This window comes from Cygnus atratus, chromosome 4, assembly GCF_013377495.2.
Source record: "Cygnus atratus isolate AKBS03 ecotype Queensland, Australia chromosome 4, CAtr_DNAZoo_HiC_assembly, whole genome shotgun sequence".
Taxonomy (NCBI): Eukaryota; Metazoa; Chordata; class Aves; order Anseriformes; family Anatidae; genus Cygnus; species Cygnus atratus.
In genome coordinates this window covers 50,153,895-50,174,458 of record NC_066365.1, presented here as the reverse complement: position 1 = coordinate 50,174,458, position 20,564 = coordinate 50,153,895, and the positions used below count along the sequence as shown (strand labels likewise).

General features: G+C 41.3%; 1 protein-coding gene across 9 annotated transcripts in view; it reads left to right on the top strand.

Annotated features, from left to right (window-relative positions):
* The first annotated feature begins 699 nt into the window (after positions 1-699).
* The window catches only part of DCUN1D4 (defective in cullin neddylation 1 domain containing 4), a 36,329-nt gene continuing 16,464 nt past the window's right edge, over positions 700-20,564 (top strand). For 2 of the 9 annotated variants that reach the window (XM_035554663.2, XM_035554647.2), the window contains exons 1-5: positions 700-834; positions 9,251-9,321; positions 10,261-10,300; positions 16,313-16,342; positions 17,686-17,800. In XM_035554663.2, coding sequence (XP_035410556.1) covers positions 810-834; positions 9,251-9,321; positions 10,261-10,300; positions 16,313-16,342; positions 17,686-17,800 — 281 coding nt within the window. In that variant the 5' untranslated portion in view covers positions 700-809. Of the gene's footprint in view, positions 835-7,363; positions 7,477-9,250; positions 9,322-10,260; positions 10,301-14,064; positions 14,232-16,312; positions 16,343-17,685; positions 17,801-20,564 lie in introns of those variants that run through there. The other 7 variants (XM_035554672.2, XM_035554655.2, XM_035554683.2 and 4 more) reach the window with 6 other exon arrangements.

The window sequence follows — 20,564 nt, the reverse complement described above, 5'->3', positions numbered from 1 at the left end:
GGTGAAGATTGTGTGTGTGTGAGAATGTATTTTTATTCTGAACCTAACTGACTGCATTCTGAGAATGAATTTTTATTCTGTGTACTTTTTCTGGTCAGCGTGCCGCCAGCCAGGCGCCCTGAAGGATGGATCCTCTCAGCCCCGAATTACCCCATGGATTGTAACTCAGTCGTGCCCTGTGGAGTATGAGCTTGGGCTGACAGGCGCAGATCTGAATGTCTGGCATGTGGGACGTTGGAAGTATCTGAGAAGCGAACCCCAGCTTGTGCTGCTTTAATTTTTATTTATTTTCCCTTTTAACCTCTATATCCGTTTCTTCCCTGTGGACCCGAGCCTCCTCCCCTCTCCCTCTCCCTCAGCCCCCCCATCCCCTCAGCCTCCCCCCTAGCTGCCACAGCAGAGCCCCGCCCCGTCCCGCTCATCCAATCGCAGCGCTCGGTGGGCGCGGCCCTCGACCTCCGCAGCCAATGGGAGGCGCGGCTGACACAAAGTGGCGTTCTCTGCACGCGCTTTCAAGGCCGGCCAGGAGTGACAGCCATCAGGCCCAATCAGAGCGGAAGGAGGCGGGGTTAGCCCACGCTCGAGCCCAATAGGACTGCGGGAGCGGGCTGGGGGAGGTGGAAGGAGACTGACAGCAGCGCGGCCCAATCGCACGGCACAACCTGCGGCCTCCACGGGCGGCGCCAACCAATAGGCACCGCCGGCGGGCGGGGCCGGGAGGCGTCCGCGCTTGTGCCGTGCGATTGGGAGAGAGGGGCCGAGGGAGCCGGGCCGGGCCGGGCCGGGCCGTGCGTGCGCGCTGCACGAAAATGCACTCGGATGGCGCCGCTGTCAGTGAGTAGCGGCCGGGCCGCCCCTCCTCCTCCTGCCCCCCTCACGGCCGCGGGGGGGCTGCGAGGGGCTGGAGGGTGCCGTGAGGGGAGCGGGGCCGTGACGCAGCTCCCCCAGCCTGGGGGGGCCGTGAGGGAGGGGAGAGCCTCCGGGGGTGGGGGGTAGAACGCGGTGCATTGTGGGAGGTGGAGTCCCGCCCGCCGCCGCCCCCCCTGCGCGGGGAGGGGCCGCGGGACTACAACTCCCAGCAGGCGCAGCGGCGGCGCTCCCCGCCCCCGCACCTGAGGTGCGCGCCCCGCGGGGGGGCCCTGAGGGCGGTGGGCGCTGGGGCGCGACCGCGGCTCACAGCGGGGGCCCGGCCTGGCTCGGTGCGGGGGGACCGCTCGGGGCGTTGTGGGAACGCGTCTGCGGGCGGCCCGGCTTCTCCGGGCTGTGTGTGAGTGTGTGGGGAGCGCGGCGTGCCGGCGGTTACGGCTGCCGTTAGAGCCCCCATAACCGCCTCGCGCCCGGCCGGCCTTCTAGAAAATGCTTTCTGGGGGGCCTCGGCGGGGTGCCCTGCCCCAGGGAACACCCGGAGGGCTCCGTTACACGCGTGTGAACTGCTCCTACGGCACTCCGCCGCTTCCTAAAGTAGGATGGTGAAGGCTGCATAGTGATTTTTTAAATTTCTCTGTAAAAAAAAAAACCAAATTACTGCCTCATCCTCCAGCTGGTACTGCTTTCCCTTTCAAAATGTCCCTTGGGGTATATGGATCTTCCACCTCCGTACATATATATATATATATTCTACGCAGTTCGTGGCCTGCTGTATGTTGTATTTTAAAAAGAAATGTTTTCCTAAATTAACTTGCTTTGTTATCGGTAGATTCGTAGCAGTAATTTTTTTTTTCCACGTTGATTAAATGCTTGCAACGGTAAGTGGCAGAATATTCCTTGTGATCCTTCTCTGCCCTTAAAATGTAAGCTGTTGTTACGTTTTTTGCTCATTTGTTTTTTCTTTCTGAGACTGAACATAATGCTTTTTCACATTGGATAAGAAGCACAGCTTTCCTTTTCTCCGTTGCAAACGTTTGCTTACAAGTTTCTTGCAAGTCCAATAAGAATAAACAGAAATGTCTTCTGTTTGCAAGGAATGCAGTAAGCTGAGTTAGGCAAGTAAGCAGTTTTCCTCTCACTGCTTCTCTTTATTCTTTTGTACCAGGATGAGTTTTTATTTGTGCAGTTTCAGCACTTTATTTAAATTTGATTTTGTCTGAGTAACTTGTATTAACTTTAGGTGAGTCACTAATTCTGTATCTTTACTTTTTTCCCCCCATCGCTTTGGAGATAGGAAAACAAAGACTTTTCTTTTCCACTCCAAAGCATTTTGTCCTGGTTTTGTTTGCATCTTGAAGCAGAAGAGGAAATCATGCTTGATTTCTGTAAAATGCTTTGTGGGAAGTGAAGTGCTAGGAAATAACATACATCCCATAAATACGTGTAACTCTTGTATCCAATTTAAATATTAGAACACTTAATGGTGATGGTGTATTTCTTTCTACAATGAGTAATGCTACTAACAAGGGCTTCGAGCAGAAGCCTTATTTTAAATGTACCTGCTTGCAAATCCCAGAGAAGCGTTTTTTTCATATTGTCCAACTAAAACATTTTATTTAAAATTATACGTTTGAGATTAAATACAATATCTCAGTTTGGCTCGTAAAGCGGTTTAAAAAAACAACCAACAAGCCACATCCCAGTTTGCACAGCGATGTGTATTTTATTTTTAAATACATATTGTTGTTACGGCCACAAGGCTTTAATTTGCCATCGGGAACGAGCTGGCGTGGCACGTTTCTGTGCCACTTGTTGCAGATGCATGGCTGCACAGACCCTGGGACTCTGCCTACTGCAGGGGCTCGCTCCTGCCCACGAGATTCCTGCTTCCACTGCTCCTCTGGTCAGGGGCCTTGTGGGAGCGCCCTCTAATCCAGTCAGTCAAATTTATCTGGGTTAGCTCTTGCCCTCTACTTACGGTGACTAAGGTGACGCGTTAGATTTTTGCGTGCAGTGGATTAGGGAATGTGCCCGTGGCCCCTGCTGCGGGCAGAGCTGTGGGATCTGTAATTTTGGCAGCCAGGAGGAAGCAAACAGCTGGGGCAGTAACATCGGGGCCTGGCGTGGCTGTTCGTAGGCTGTTGCAGCTCCATCGTGATGCGTAGCGGGTCCATGTGGTGCTGGATGCCCTGGCAGCGTGCACTGGATCTGGACAGGGTTGCACTTCTGCTGAACCAGCTGGCATACAGGATACAAAGTTTTTATTAGCTTTGTGCCCTTTGTAGGATGACAAACACCACCTAATCTGGCATGAAGTTGAGAGTGCTGCGGGCAAACTACTCTGGGGCCATCGCTCTCAGTGATTCAAAATTAACTCAGTGATGCTCCTCAAAATGAATTTGGTGGTAGAGTGAGTTAGGCTGGATGAGCACTTCCCATCAGATGGGTGTAAAACTGGTTCTGTATGAAACGCCTTGTAACTCAGCTGTCCACGATCTTGGCTGAAAGAATGGCTGTTCACAACCTCAGCAGCACAAAATCACTGAAGGGCTGTTTGATTTGGTAATACATGCTTTAGAAGGAGGCTTAAATTGGTTCTAATTTTCCACTGCTTTTACTCATTCTTTTCTAGCTGTGGCGGGTCATTCCGGCGTTGTTATGTTCTGGCAGGAATCTCCCTTAGGAACGCTTATCAAATACATTCAGTGGGTACACAAATGGTGGTATTTGCAGCAACAGCAACAGACAGATTGCACCATAAATGCACTCAGTGCTGGGTCTCTTTTCTTACAAAAAAAAAAAAAGGCCACAAAACATGAGGCAGTGCGCAGGGTTTTTAAGGAGTATCTGTTGGTATAGGCCTGACTTGTTCCAAGTCAATCAAAGATAAATGGAAATACATTCAAACTAAATAGTAGCTGTGCAACTTATGTACTGCTTAAATTGCTCCAAAATTCTCAGTGAACTTTAATCTGCAGTAGCTCTTTTTGTAAACAAGCCTCGGGTCAGGGTACACATTAAACACCTAGGTAAAATGAGGATTTCTTCCTGTGGCAAAAACGTTAATGCTGTTCTGTATCTGCGGAGCACGCAGTCATTTTGAAATATTTTGTCACAGGTAACGTGGCTGACAGGTGACGTGGTAATACCGAATGTGGCAGGGAAGGTTTACATTACAGTGATACATTTTAAGTCAGGTGTGGTTTAGTACCTTGTCATTTCAGCCACGTTTTGTTGGTGGGCCTTTCTTCCAGTTACTTACAGCGCTCTGTTTTGCTTCAGAACGTTTTAGGGCGTAGCGTTTGGAAAACAGACTCAAGTTTGCAAGTGCAGGTTTGGATACAGCTGGTGTCAGCAGTACCTCTGAGCTCGGTGCTGGTCTGTAGGCAGGTGTGCACGCAGGAGAAAAGCCTGGTGGCACCACGTCTCTAGCTCTGATGGCTGGCTCCTGGTGGGCTCGAGTAGGACGGGCACCCCACTTCTCCATACGGTTCGTTGGATGCCCTCATGGTCCAGCCGCGGCTGGAGTTCAGCTCTACTTTCTTTCTTACTGAACCAGGCCCTGTGTTCAACCCCATCAAAGCAAGGATGTTCCTCTGCTTCCCAAGCCTTTTTCTCTGCCTCTCCTTGCCTGCTTGCTCTGGCATGGTGGACGGGGAGAGAGACATCTTCTGCGGGCTGCCCGTGGCCCAGGGTGTCGCTGCCTGGGGGGATTCAGCTGGGGATGGTGGAAAGGAGTTCTTAATCCTGGCTTTGACAGGAGCGCGGGGTCAGCTCCGAGCTGCTCCGTGCGCTGCGCTGCACTTGGGGCATCTCTGCCTTTAGAGGTGTTGTGGTGCTTCTGTGTAAATGAAAGCAAAACTGAGGCACCCGTTCCTTTTAAAACAAAATACGCTCAGTAATGAGTGTAGTGATTCTGCTTCCTGAATGTAAGTACTGAAGACTTTCACCAAACGTAGGCTTCAGAGCTGAACTCCAGAATTCATTAGTCAATTACTGTTAGGGTAATTCTGTAAGCAGAGTGCAGAGCGTGACATTGTGGAGTTGAGAGATGCCAAAGGGATTCTTTTTTTGGAAAAGTAAGGCTTATTTAAAACTGGTGAGGAAGACAGTGCTTTGAAGTATTATTTCCCCCATTACTGCAGATTTCCTTCAGTACTGTTATTTGAAGCCGAGGATTGATTATATTAAATAAAACTAAATGCAGAAACATTCCACTTTAATTTTCAGGAGTGAATCTGCCTAGCATGTGTTTCTATCTAATTGTTTTCTGAGAAGCTTACAGAAACACTACAGTATTTGTGCTGAGTCAGATAAATCCTTGCAGTCATGAGAATTACTCCTACAACGACTTCCACAGTAAATTTTTAATGCGCAGTTGTATCTATAGCATTTAAGTGTTGCGTCTGTCTAGGATAATATTTTTAGACTAACTGTTTAGACGTGCAGCTGCTAGAGGTTTTCTATGTGCTGAAATAATCTAGAAGCTTTTAAAGGAAACTCGAGAGGCTGCTGCTGGCCTGCGTTAGTGCTACTGCAAATTTTGTAGGAGATGATAATCGCGTGCCCGGGGCTGGGGGTTGTCAGAGCTTGGAAGTGATAATTCTGACAGCAGGAACTAAGTTAGAGATGTCAGGCAAGTACGTGTCAAGGTGTGGGTAGGCTTGTAGCTGGAAATACTCTTTTTCTAGATATTCATTTGTGGTCTCGTGTGAATAGTTTGCCAACACAAAAATTAGAGCACGGTCATCTTTTTTCCTAAAAATGTGACTTGACAGGTTTGAATTTGACATTTCAGATCGGAAACTAGGGCATTCAGCTTCATTCACCTCTGCCATTTGCTTATACTTACGATACATATTGAGGTTTTTATATCAGATATTTTGAGGTTTTTGTCCCTTGCGTTTCTAGGTGTGTCTGGCTGAGGGGAGCAGAACGATGTTTAGCTTAGTTTGCTAAGGTAATGAGCCCAGCCAGCTGCTGCTTCTTTTGCCCCTCCCATCAGGTCTGTGGTGTAAATTTCAATACTGAAGTATTTTAAAGGTTATTTTAAAACTTGTTGACGTTTACGTTTAATTAGTATCTGATTAGGACTAATTGACTAGCCTGGAGTTCAGTACTTGTCATAGCGCTAACCTGCGGACCAGGTTTAAGTCCCGTGGTGTTAGGTTGGTTCTGGCATTTCTTTCCTTTCTGGTTTCCTGTGGAACTGGAATTGTTTTACTCAGATGTATATATTTTTCCTTAGGTGTTACATTGTGGATTATTTCAAACTATGTAATAGAATTTGGAATTTCCATTGCTTCAGTCTTTGCTAAAGATGGGCTAAGACCTGCAAGAAAAATAAGCACGTACATTTTTGTTGACGGATCTGTTTGACGTGCACCTCTTGAAGTTTGTACCTCGGGAAACATCCCAGCATACCTTCTACTCAGAGTTTGTGCAGCAGGCAGGTTTCCTTCTTTTGGTCCCAGATCAAGATTTTTCCTTTTCTGCAGGAATAAAACCAGAGCCAGCAGCGCCGTGTGCTATTTGGGGTTTGAGCAGAGAGTTTTCCTGAGGGGATAGCAGGCTCTGGCTGGTGCGTTGACTGCGCCATTGCCCCTTGGCTCATTCTCAAGACGGTGTTCGATGAGTATGGGAGGAAGGATTTTTCACCCCTTGTTCCTTGAAAAACTCTTCTCTAAGTATGCCTTTTCAGTGGTATAGGATCCTTTGTGTGCCGTTGCTTGCAATACACATACAACAAAGGCTGAGAGCAGCTCAGAAGGGGACTTGAGCTGTAATGTAACTGAGTAATTCATTGGCAGCTGCTCACCTTTGCTTTTGTAGCAGGAACTGGAAAAGAAGATTGTTTTCTGTTTTGGATAATATCCTGACTTTGCCAGCTTCCCGTGCGGAAAAGACACAACTTGAGACTCTGGTTTCATTCTAGAAGCCTCAATGCTCATGTGGGTAACCAGGCAGTGCAGAACTGAGGTGGGATGCTTGTTGTGTAAGAGCTGTAAAATATATCTGTGTAACTCCTCTAAGCTCATCATAACTATGTGACGTTTTTTGAAGTAACAGATTAAAATTGTAAGGATATTTCCAGTGGAGGCGTGAAATACACTGGTATTGGTGATGTGTTTGGAAGCGCCTAGGAATGTTTTATTTCGAAGGCAGTAACTAGTCTATATAAATCTAGTTTAAAAATGATAGAAAAAATATTTTAAAAAGTACTGTCTTAAATTATTTAGTATTAATTTAGAAGAAAGTATTTGCTCAGTGTTTTCAACTTGTTAGCTCCAGGTGTAACTGCTTTCTCTGAAGACCTGTGTTCTTTGTAGGTCTTAGGCTGGACAACAAGGGAAACTTTAAAATCACATTTTAATCTTTAATGGTCATCTTCCCCCAATCCTCCCATTCCCCCCCCCCTTTAAAAAAAATAATCCTTTATCATGTTGGATTGAAGGCTGGCTAAGAAACTCGGGGTTGTTTTTTTTTCTTTTTGCAGAACGGTTCTGCTTAGTATTGTTTGACTAGCAAAAATGGAACTTAATTGAGCACTTAATACAGAAAAAAATGTAGCGCCCTGTTCAAGATGCAAGATCTTCCTACCATGGCGTGGTAAGAAGATACGGCTTGTCTTTGTCTTGATATAGATTATAAGTACATCTAAAGTGTGAAATTCCATCTTTGGCACATCTGACTTAGAGAAATTGTCTTGCTATGATGGTGAATTGGGGAAAATACGCTAAGAAGTAGGCAGCTATTACTGAAATGAGACTTTCCAGAAAAGACAGTAAATGCAACATGTGATTCATGTGATGCCTAAAGGTATCTTTAGAAATTTTTTAATTCACCCTGACGACAGAATTCCATGCTGATGTGTGCTACCAGAATGGTTACAGCAGGCAGTTCCTTCAAATGCATTTCTTAAATTTATAATGGTGTTTTTTGCTTTTCGGGGGATTTGATATTTTGTAAAGTTATAGAATATCCTCAGCTGGGACCCAGCTCCACACAGGACCACCCAAAAATCAGCCCATGTGTCTGGGAGCATTGCCCAAATGCTTCGTGAACCCTGGCAGGCTCGGTGCCGTGACGACCTCCCCAGGAAGCCTGTCCTCATGCCCGACCACCCTCTGGGTGCAGCACCTTCTCCTGACACCCAGCCTGACCCTCCCCTGTCCCAGCTCCATGCCACCCCCTTGGGTCCCGTGCAGATTGTTTATCCATAGATTCTGGGTCATCTCCAGTGTATTTTGAGATCTTCTTTTAAAATGCTCCGGATGGAAATGTGGGAATTATAGATTTGTCCTTACTTGCATCTTAAATTGGAAAGCCAATTTCAACGTTTCCCAGTAAAGATGCTTCAGTGCATCAGCTGGTAGCAGTGACGCTGGGCACACACGGGAATTTTGCTTGGGAGGCTGTGCTTGTCACACAGAACATGTCTCTGGCTGTGTAATCAGCGTGCTTTTCAACACAAGTTCTAGTGGGGTTGCTAGTTTGCTTTCAGGTTAAAGGGAAGTGTCTTCTAGTAGTTTGCAGTATGTATCTCTCTCAGCTGGTCTGTGCCCAGCTTCTGAGATTCCTGCTGATTCGCATCCTGCCTGAGTGGATCCAAGTTGATCTTTTTTGTGAATTACTACTTTTCTAGTTTTGTTCTTGGCACATCTCTAGCAAAAACAGGTGATTTAAAAGAATAGAGGAGAATTAGTTCGTCGCTTTTCTTTTTTTTCATCCAAAGCAAGCTCAAGTGTTTTATTTGTGGAGCATGGAAGCAAAGTCAGTGCCTAAGTTAAGGCTTCTTTCATGAAGTGTCAGGATTTTTTTTTTTTTGGTCTTTGGTCTTAGCTGCTGTGTTGTGACTTTTGGTTCGTTATACAAAAGTCATGTTTCAACTGTGTGAGTGTATTCCAGTAATTTAGTTTTGCAAAGAAATGAGCATGGAGGCAAGTACTTGCTTGTTATCTTTTAAAAAACAAGTATTTGTACTAGTGATTTTAGAATGTTACGTGAGAATTAAACTGTTTTTGGAATAGATGGAAGAAGAGGATCGAGAAGCATGGAAACTCTGTGTAATGATACCTGATTTTAAAGACAAAAGTCGTAAATATTTAAATTTTTCAACTTTAATATAATTTTGTACTTAGGTATAGTTCTGTTTTGCTGGGAATCATCCATGCCATAAGAACAATGTGCACGTAGGATCTCCTGCAGATTTAACTTGCTCATTTCCATTTGATGTTGGAAAATGTTGATGCTGAAAGAGAATTGAGTTGGCTTTGTTTTATAGTGTTGTGATGACTTTATTAAATTACCAGAATATGTGAAGACCTTGGTTGCTACAGCTGGAAAGCAGGCAATTTAAAACTTTTTTTTTCTTCCCCTCTAGATTTTCAACTGAATTCTCACCTATCAACGCTGGCAAATATTCACAAGATTTACCACACCCTCAATAGGCTGGTAATGACTTGCCATTTTTTCTCAGTGGAATAGCTAGGGTTATGGTCCAGGATGTTTCTGTGGTTGAAATCATTGCATGATTACACTTCCTGTAAAACTATGACTGCCTTTCTGTCTGAGAGGCTGTGGGTTTCAAATAGAAGAATTAGGAGGTGAGCAGCATTAGTAAAATTTGAAAGATTATTCACCAGGGGTCAGAGTGGAGTTTGAGGAGCGTTCACTGCAACAGAGAGTTGTTTATTTCAGAAGGTTTCTTCAATCCGAGTTTTTCTAAACCTATCAGATACTGATGATAATCATCATTATCCAATTTCTTACAGTTCTTGTGGAAAATGTTGAATGAGTGAGCTGTCTTCTTGCAACCATGCAAAGAGTGAAACACAATTTTTGAAGAGTATCCCTGCTGCTTTTACACTTCTTATACTGCAACCATATCTGGAAGTGCCTATATTGCTTCTGTTCATACATTGCAAATTTGGTGGAAAAGATACTGCCTAAAAAGGGGGTAATTTGTTTCCAAGATTTCAGTTGTTTTTAACCAGTATTCTTGGGAACAGGTATGGGTGTTTATCCTTAAGCAAAGCCACTTCTGTGGTAAATGCTAAATTCGATTTAAATGGAACTGTTTAGAACAGCACTGTAAAGTTCCCCATTCAGTGGATAGTTACTTCCACTCTTCAAGCATAGCTTGTTTTTGATTTAAAAATATTTCAAGATACTTTTCAAATGAGTTACAGATTATCCTTGAATTTCTTAGATAAATTTGAAGGGGTAATTTTTTTAGATAAATGCAAATGCAAAACACAAAGTCTCTGCGGTTTTAGCTAGATGTTCCTTAAATAATGAAGTTGAATATCAAAATCAAGTAAAGGTTAAAAGCATTACTGATCGATGAAGGTCGCTGTCTTGTTTAACTGTATCATTCCTCTTCTCTTACAGAATCTGACAGAGGACGTTGGTCAAGACGATCACCAGACAGGTATTTAATAGGGACGTAGTAGAAATAGACCAGAACAATGTAATCGTGCTTTGTGAAATAAGTTTCTCTAACATTGAAACTGAAATTTTAGGAAGCTAAGGGAGTTCTAGAAAGCAACTGCCTTTTTTAAAATTTTTCTTCAAGATAAATGTACATGCTTTCAATTTCTCCACTTGTGAAGAGCTCACGTAGGTTTCAGCAATGTGTCATTTTACTATTTCTGTGTGAGTTCTTTAGAAGACTATGAAAAATTTCTCTCACTCCTAGGACTCAACCCATTAGACTAGCAGAATATCTGTGTTCTTACAGTGTTTTGACTCTTGAAAGAGCATCAGTGAGAACAGAGCAGAAGCAAGACCTCTTGTGGTTATTGTGTTGCCTGTGACCGAGTTTAAATGCTGTGCTCCAAACAGCCCAACCTTTTTTTTCGAGCGATTTTGCTGGAGGGAACATTTTCCTGGTTCTTGTGCAGATTTTTCAATATATGTCTAAGGGCTATTTCTTAGTTCCAAATTTGTTTTCTGTTCTATAAAATGTCATCATTTTTGAGGCCTTCATTTCAGGTGCCTGGTACTAGCTTGCTGCCAATTCTTCTTCACCAGCATTTGAGTTTTGTGGCTTGATAACTTGCAGCATTCGTTGCCTTCTTTTGTGCTTGTTCCTTATGAGCTGGTATCTGCCTTGATTTCTTTTTCTTCGTTCCTTTCTGTGTTTCAGGCATGATACCTAAGGAGGAAGGAAAATAACTTGTTGGCTTCAAGCCCTGATCATTCAGCACAACAGTTCTTTAAAAGTGGCCATATCTGTTCTACCATCTGCCTCCAAGTTGTTCTCTATCCTGAGGTGCTGGCTACGTGTGCTGATGTTACCCTGAGCACTTAGGAGAGTGGAGAGAGCTGTCAGCTCCTCCTGGAGATTTCTGGGACAACCTTATAAATTTAGCACACTCATAGCCTAGAGCAATGGGAAGAGTTGCACAGGGCTGAGTTGTTTGGGATCTTAAAGAGCTTACTTGGGGCTTGTATACCCTCCTTCATACTGCAACAGGTGACTTGATTTCATAGTTGCACTGTCTTACCCTGCCTGTAAAAGGCTTCTATCAAATATTTTCTGTCAGTGTCCGTAGTGGTTTCGTATTTGAAATTAGTTCCTCATGTAAAACCTCACCAGAAGAGGCTGAGGCAGCTAGTTCCAGACAGCCCTTTTACTGTCCGTTTGTTAGAACTGATGTCCTCTTCCATTTCCTGATGGAGATGTGCAGTTTTCCCCATGGTGACCTAGGTGCTTGAACTAAACACAGATACATCCCGATTTTGTGTTTAAAAATACATTCTATAATCTTTGTTTACTTTTGATCACAAAAAGCTGTTGTGAAGCATGAGGTATTGGTCTCGAGGCAGTCACCTTCAGTCACTAATCGATAAGAGTAGGTGTGCTTAACGTATTTGGAATTTGTCCTCTCTCTTGCTTGGCGCTTCTATTGCGAAAGGTTAATGTAAGAAATGAGCCTCAGAGCTCTCATCATCTCTCTTGGAAGGTGTTTGAGCAAGTTGTTGATTTTGATGAAATGCTTTATTCTGACATTTGTGGTTATCCTATTACTTGCGTTGTGTTTGTTTTAATTAAGCTGTTTCAAAAGCTTGAACATGTTCATTGAATGCGTTTGGGCAAAAAACCCTAGGAAAGAACTTATTTTTTTACAGTAGCTATGAAAGAACCTTCAAAACCAGGAAGGAAGTATGAAATGAGAGTTGAAAATAGAGGTTGCTCTACAGATGAGAACATCTTTAGATTTCATTCCAGTGTTTTTATGCTTCTGCCCTGTTTTCTATCTCCTTTTAGAAAAGGATGAAGCCCCAGCGTATGCATAACTTCTAGCCTTGAGTTCAGTTGACATCCGCATTTGGTTTCCCTCGTATGAGGACAAATAGACAAGCAGGGGGATGTTATGGCCATTGCGAATATAGTGCAGTGATATCTCATGTCCATTTCACATGGGGCTTGACAATTCTGAAACATCTTACACAAGAGTCTTATGTAAATCTTAAAAAAAAAAAAAAAATTTACCTTCACAAATTCTTTGATTTTGATGTACTTAAATTTTAATAATTTCTGTTCTCCAATAAGAACTGTCAAGACCTATTCATTTTGTTACAGACTTTACAGTAGTGAATAGATGCTGTGTATTTATTTGAGGTTTTCCATCCAGAACTCATTTGGCAGTCACGTTAGGTCTGCAAAACATTCCTTGGGTGTTATCAAACCGATCTAGAGGTGATTTTTGTTCTTTAAGATTTTTTTTTTTCACGCTTTGAGTCTTTTGGAGCAAGCCTTATCCTTAGAGATTACTGTGCTTTTCCTGACGTGTATCCTGGTTAACATTATTACAGTGGGGGCCCTGTTTTGGGAATGACTTAATGCACATCTAAATTGGGTTCAGGCTTCTAAAAGCTATTTAGAAAAACGGAGTATTTCAATTTTAGGTTAACATTTATAATGAACTTTAAATGCTTATTACATTCATTTTAAAGCAGTTGTTTCTGAACTAACAATAAATGTACCAGACATCTAAATTACTTTGGACAATTGTCGCTCTTCTAAGTATTAGTATTTATTTTCCTGGAGTGAGAACTTAGATATCTAAGAGCTAGATGATGGAATTTTCAAAATTTCTTCAGTGATTTGGGAACTAACATGGACCTCACTTAAAAATACATGCCACCTGCTCTAATTACACTCCAATGTGTTAGCATTCAGTGTGTTTGTATACATCTGAAAAAATAAGACTGTAAATGTGTCGTGGGACTGTATCAGCTGTTAGTAAGGGTAAGAATTACAGGCATTCGTTAAAACAGTTTTTTCCTACTTTATATATATATATTGACTTGGAAAACTCACTCTTGAATTTGAAATAATAGTCATTTTTGTCATGACTACAAAATTAGCAGCTTTTCAATAGCTTACATTAATAATGATTTGATTATTAAATTGTAACTTGCTTGCCTATCCAGACTACAATGTCTTGAAAAGTAAAAAGTACATATCCTGTTGTCACCTGGCTGGTTTAACGTAAGGAGGTAATGTCTTCAACAAAAACAAGGTTTCGTTGGTTTTCTTGAAGCCTGGGACAGAGTGGCAGGGAGATTATTTTGCCACTACTCTTTTTAATTGGTTTAAAGAAAATTCTCGAGTCCAAAACAATTCTGTAGTCTGGAATTCAAGACAGAGAAGAGCATTTTTCCTGTATACCTGCTTTTACAAGAAGATTGCAAATTGTTTGATGCTTTGATGAGTATCTTAGTTTTTTTTTCTCATCTTGTATCTGAAAAAACAATGACTGTTAACTGTGTTTGTGGCGGTCTTTTTGCATCATTAAATGAGCAGCTGTATCTCTCCAATTGCTTCAGCATTCACAGGGTATTATTTTTCTTTTGAAACATCCATCTACTTAAACATCAGAAGAGCAGGAGTATTCACAGGCGTTATCTAGAAAGAAGGTGAAAATTATGGCAGTAAATCACTGCTATAGGGACATAGCTTGTAGAATTCGTTTTTATTGACCACTGTTTTTTTTGCTTATTTTGGTTTTGTTGCTGTTCTAAGAGTGTCCCTCCCTGCGGTGCTTATCCTGCGCGTTGTTTTAAATTTCTTGGGGTGGATTTTGGCTCTTGAGTTGATATTTCCCTTTGTCTCCTGTAAATCGTCTCCTGCAAATTTGGAAGTACTGAATAGAACGTTTGGCAAACAACATTTATACTCGGCAGGCTTTTGGCTGATGGTGGCTTATTCAGCAGCCATTTGGAGGCTCTACCTTGCAAATGCTAGCTTCAAGTGTCAAAAAAAGTGAGAACTAGGAGGGTTCTGCCAATCTTGAGTTGAGACCCAGGAGTAAGAAACTTTGAAGATAATCACATCAGAGAAGCTGCGCTCGGTAAGTAAAGTTCCTGTCAAACTTTGCATGAAGTCAGAGGGAGCTGCATGTGCATTTGCAGATGATTAGGCCTGTGAGAAGTGAAATTAGCTGCAAAAAGCTAGACCTTGAATTTATGTTTAGAATTAGGCAGGTCTGTGTGGAAAAGGTTAATATTAATGTTACTTAGTGAGTTATGCTGTAAAATAAGAAATTGCAGGAATTGAAACAAACCCAAACTCACATAGTTTTTAGCATTAGATGGGGGTAACAGAAATATCCTGCTTTGTTCACCTTCCAGAAATTATTACAAGGAAATTATAACTACCCTTCAAATTCAGTATACTGATTCTGGTAACAAAAGTATATATTGCTCAAGTAATGTTCTTGTAGTGGTGTTCTTAGTAGTTAATAGATCATTCAACAGCTAAAACGTAGTGAAGATTTGGTCCAAAACTCAGTTAATAAGTTGTTAAATCTCTGAAAGCAAGTGTAGTCAATATGTTTGTCCACCTGGTTGTCTGTGTGTGTGTACACATACATATTTAATAGCCGCTTACCAATTTCTGAGCTCTCTCTTTTCTTCCCTTTTCTGTCTGTTTGAGAACTGCAACTAGATACATTCAAACCAAGAAAGGCTATAAGTTTTTTTGTATGAGTCATTGGAGAAATTGGGGTATGATGAATTATATTATCACTTTAAGCTTTTATATCAAGTTTGGCAATCTTCCTAAAACTGTCCTATTATTTAATGAGAAAAGGACTTCAAACAGGAATTCTTGGATTATTTTTTTTGGTTTGTTTGGGGTTGCAGAGCTGACAAAATGATTGTCCCATTCTGTAACGTTTATTTATTTTCATCTTCTGCTGTGCATCTCTTTTCACAGAAGCCTTGCGTATTTCTTTTCCCAATCAAATAACAAGCATTTGTGGGAGTAAACGGGAAAACCCTAGAGGGTTTGGTTTGGTGTTTTTTGTTATGTTTTACCAGCATCCAATGCCTGTGGCCATCATAATAGTTTTTTTTAACAGAAAGGCATTTAAAAAATCAAATTGTTGTCAAAGGAGTGAGATGGTTGCAGGTTGTCTTCCAAGTACTCAAGTACATACATATTTTTCAAAATGATGTGTTCGTTAGCACACATATCATTTATTAAGTTTAGTTTCTGTCTGGGTTTTGTTCATAGATCTGAATCTGTTGGCTGTCTTTAGCCATCTGTTAAGTTCTGTTGTTGTCTTAAGTGTTTTTAGTTTGTGTAGGTTTTCAAATAAATACTTACTGCAAGATTGAAAATGTGATTTAAAAAGCCATAAAGCATCGTACTTAGAGTAACTTATGGGAATACAGTTTTGTGGTATCATTAATTTGCAGGCATAATGAGATGGAACAGGTAACATTCAGCAGATCAGGTTCCTTAGTTTCTTTAATCTGGGTAGTCAAATGTTTGGGGCATCCTGTGAATATTTGATAATCTCTTGTTTACCTACTTCAACTATCCCTGATATTTTTGAGAAGATGAATATTATTGTTAATATCCTCTTATATATTCTGGACAGTGCTTCTAGAAGTGTATTCTTCTGACACAGCCATTGTTACGTTTTCATATGTAGGAGTTCATGGGTATAATGCTGGGAAGTTTTTTGCTAACTAGTTAAATGATATTATCAATGCATAGTACTCTTAAAGCTTTCCTTTGAAAAGATAGTGTAGTTATGGACGTACTTTCCTGGGAGGGTGCTATTACGGGGGAGCTTTAGTAAAAAAGAGGGGAAGAAAATAATAATAAAAAAAATAATAATAAAAATGTATAGGAAGAATTTTTGAACTGGAAAGAGTATTTTTTGAACTGGAGAGATTACCTGTTCTTAATAAAAGATTGTAAAGGTAAGATCAAAGAAGGCATACTAAGTGCAAAACCTTTATTAGTTGAAACCAATTATTAACATTAACTAACTTGGTTTGAACGTCTTGCCTAACTCTAGAAAAATCCTTACTTGCATATGCATAATAGTTTCAGTGCATGTTTAGAATAAAGTACATGTAGAGTACTTTAAGGCCTGTGAGGCTGTAAGGTTCCTTACATGTGTTTCTCCTATAACAGGAGAGAGACTTTCAAAGATACGAAGAATAGGTAAGCATAAGATTGCTGTTAGTATTTGTTGGGAATTGGGCCTCTGGTTTCAGTCTGTTCCCTTGGTGTCAAAAAGCAGTAAAAGTGTTTTTGCTTGCTTCTGTGCTGTGATTCAAAATAAAAGATTTTTGTGAACGTCTTAATAAAGCATAGCTAAACTTTGGATGCTGTTGAAGCTAAGAGAAGGCAGCCTAGGCATGCTGTATTTCTTCATATTTTCTTGCAAGTTTCTTTGGCATTGCTTTGTGTCTGGATTTTTATACTTCACCTCTCCCTTCCTTTCCTTTTAAAATTCTCTGCATAACACTTAGAGCTTTGATAGCTCGTTGAGCTGCTCTTACACATACCTTTCTCAGGTGTCCATATGGTCTTCAGTATATGAAAGTAGGACAAAATTCTGCCTGGAGTGTTAGCCTGTTGCTTTCATGATGCAGCAGAGACAGTTAAACAACTTGCTGTGGTCAAAAGGGCTGATCCTATGCTCTTCATTGTGCTAATGCACAGAAAGGATTATACTTTTCTTTTTTTGCTTGTTTTATTTTGTTTTTGTTTTTGCTTGGGTTAATTATTTACAGGTTTGGTGAGCTGGATTAGCGCACTGACGCTGACAAAAGGAAGAAATAGGAATATGCAGCTGAGAGAACGGGAGTGAAGGACTGCCACTTGACCGTCACCAGTGTTTTAAAATGGCAGTTTCCTACTTTTGGAACTCCTCGCTGTTTGAGAACTATCTGATCCAACCAAATCCAAATGATACAGCTACTTTTATTTTCCACTTGTGGTTGTCATGTGTCTCTTTTCAAAACTAACAAACAAGACAAAAAACAAATCACCCAACAAAAACCAGCCTCCCTCACCAAAAACAAATCAAACAAATGAAGAAATGAACAAACCTTCCTTTCCCCTTGCTCTCTGTATAATAAAGAAAACTTGGGGCTTATAATTAAAAGGTTATGTTTTCTAGAGGTACGCTGCTCTAGTTTTTGGGTCATGTCTGTATTTAAGAAAATAATGAACAACTCTCAGAAGTTCTGATTTGAATTAATTTCAAAAAATTGGACTGAAGACTGAAGTAGTTCTTCAGGGTAGTCTTAGTTCTTGCTTTTTGTTATAGTATTAGCATAAATGTATATTTTGGCATAGTACTGACTTTAACTGAAATCTGATCATAGAACACCATGTAAAACAGATTTTGCCCTGGAAAGGGGATCATGTATTTTGTATTTTAAATCCACTAACTTCCTCCCTTCCCTTTCCTTTGTAATATGCCTATTAGTGGACGCAGTTTATCTGGTCTGCAACAGTTTCATTTCTTGTACTGGTGTTTTTAATTCCCTCTGTAGGAAGTCTCCGGTCTTGCAGTTCATCAGACTGCTTTAGTAAAGTGATGCCTCCAAGGAAAAAGAGGAGACCTGCAGCAGGAGATGATTTATCTGCTAAGAAAAGTAGACATGATGGGTATGTCATCTTATCATGGGCTAAGACTGGTGGAATATCTAAAGATGAATAGCTGATATGATCGTGTTTTGAAATACTAATGGAAATGGTATTCAAATTTGATTGGTTTCTTGATGTGGAACCATGGCCTGTGATTAAACTATGGGATATTAATACGTACATTTAGGTTCAGTTTGCTCCTTACCTTTTTCTAGTCATACAAAAAGCTTGTAGGGAACTTCTGCTCTTGTTTGCCAGCCATCAAAATAGATGTGCTTGCTTTTCAAAGACTTCCAAGGGATGCAGTAATATCTTCCTCTATATGTGCATAAGATCTAGATGGGGCATTCTCAATCTATAGCCTGTCAGAAAAGTGAATGTAACTGTAGCCCCTTTGCAGCCACAGTTCTAACCTGAAGTTCTGCTAATCTGTCCCTCTCGTGTTGGTTTTATGCTGATCATGCAAGGGAGAGGTGAAGATTGCCATGCAGGGTGATAGCTGATGGGCGAATGGGGATTGAGGTGGTGCTGCTCAGCTTCCTTCTGAGCAATGCAAGAGGGTTCTAACTGTGTGCACGACCGGTGTGCTCTGTGGCATAGGTGCTGCACTTCTGGAAATGGTTTATTTTCTGTGTATGTTCAGTCAGCCTCAGTTATGCAGCACCCATTGAGTGTGCTCCTTGTGTGCAAGATGCAGCCGTTACTTACGTGCACTAAATTCAGAATTTGTGGGAGTAAAGGACGGTGCACTACATGACAGGTGCCATCACGTGCTGGCAGGGGGGCTCTAGTATGTACGAGTGTCCTGATGTTGAAAAGTGATGTATGCGACCAGAAAGTTTGGTTGCCACCGCATAAGCCAGCGAGCAGCGAGCTCTATTACATTCAGTATTGCAGGTGCCTCAGAAAACACAAGCTTCCATAACAAGTAGATAGGCAGAAAGATGCATTTCTCTCCTGTCAGCCAGAAATGAGGCTGTGTACTTTCCTTTTCATTCACTAGCATGAGTAATCATAATGCTGGTAGCAAAATTAAGCCTCTGGTTATGCCTCTATAACTCCATTGTGTTCAATAAGGTTGCACAACTGTAGCTGCACTGGTATTTATTAATTGATCTGTTGGAGCAGAAGAAAGATTTCAACTTCCCCTTTCATTGCTTTGCATATGTAAAGCTAGCAAGAGCATAAAAGCAGTACATGTTCTTAATATTTTTTCTGCTTTTGAGAAATGTTAAAAGTGAAAACAATGTTTCTAGAACCTATGTAGAGAGGTTTACAAAAAATAAATCTACGTCCCTTTGCTAAGACCCTGATAATAAAACAAGACAAGCCAAAGCCCCTAGAAGGTAAGGTTGTCTGTAGTAAGAGATACTGATCTGTAAGAAAACAATGAGAAGCTGATTTCATACTCTGTCAGTACTACATAAAATCATTAAGAGCTTTTTGAAAGCATAATTTGAAGTATTTTTTGTAACTAATGCATCTGGTCTTCATTCTACTGCCATCTGAAGTTTTCTTAAGGGAAAAACCTTAATCTGCTTTTAGAAGTGGAGGTGAAACCAGATTTAACAACCATGGGCCACAGGGGAATATTTCTCTCAGATGTGGTTCCAATGTTTATATTCCTTCTTAACTTCTAAGGTTTTAGGGCTTCCTCAGCATCCCTCTGTTTAAGCTTCCTTTCTTTCGTTTTGGTCTTCAAGAAAGTAGTTTGAACTTCATCATGACTGGCAATATGAATTCATTTCCTGCATATTCAGCTTAGTCTTAGAACTATATTTCCTTTCAAGGAAGGATTTCTTCAAGTTTGCTTTATGCCCCTGTAACCTGTGAACAGGTTAGACAACGAGCAAGCCATCCTTTACTTCCATGCCTTTTAGACAGAGCTCATGCCTGTTCTGTTCAATCTTTCAAGGTTGGACAGCCCAAGTGTGTTAAGCAGAAATCTATTTGGAATCAGGAACCTGTACAGCAGTATGCTCTTGTAGACCTAACTATTTGCAAAGCCGTTTCCTCTGACATGATGCACAGAGAATTCTGTACGTAATAAAACCAGTATGGGGTAGTGCAAAGTCAGTGTATGGAATAAAGAGCTTCTGGGCTCATTTCTTTACCGTTGCTGCCATTTTAGAGGCAGACTTCCCAGAAGCTGCATACAGGTAACTCATGTCTCTCTCCAAGGGACATTAGCCTGTGTAGAATCTGTATTGTGAAGCAAAAAAAGGTGGTCGGAGTCTGTTCTTGAATGTCTGCTTTTAATGAAAAACAGAAAGTGGGCTCTCAAGGAGAGACAGCACTACCAAACAGAGGGGTGACTTCAAATGTTTGTGGAATGATCCATGTTTTGTATGTTTCTGAGTTGTAGTGGCCAGCTCAGAGAGGAGGAATGTTAACAAATACAGTAATTGTTCATCAGTTTGCTTTCAGTGTGGAAATGCTGGGTAGTGCTCCGCAGGTTATCAAAGGAGTGTCATCATTAAGGGTGTCATCACAGCGGAGACCGAATGTTGATGATTTCTCCTGGTTTGTGTGTACAAAAAAAAAAAAATAATTTAATCCTTACATGGATAGTTTTGTTGGATGATATTTTCAGTTTTCACTGTTGGTGTTCCTATAATCACTTCAATTATGGAATACTGACAGTAATATTTTTGAGTTATTTATTCTTTGCAGAAAGCTTATTTCAGCAGAGCTCTGCTGAAAGAGAAAAAGATTTCTAAAGGCTCTTTAAACTTACAAACCCTAAATACATATGGTAATGGAGAGCTTGTAATAGTCTTCACTC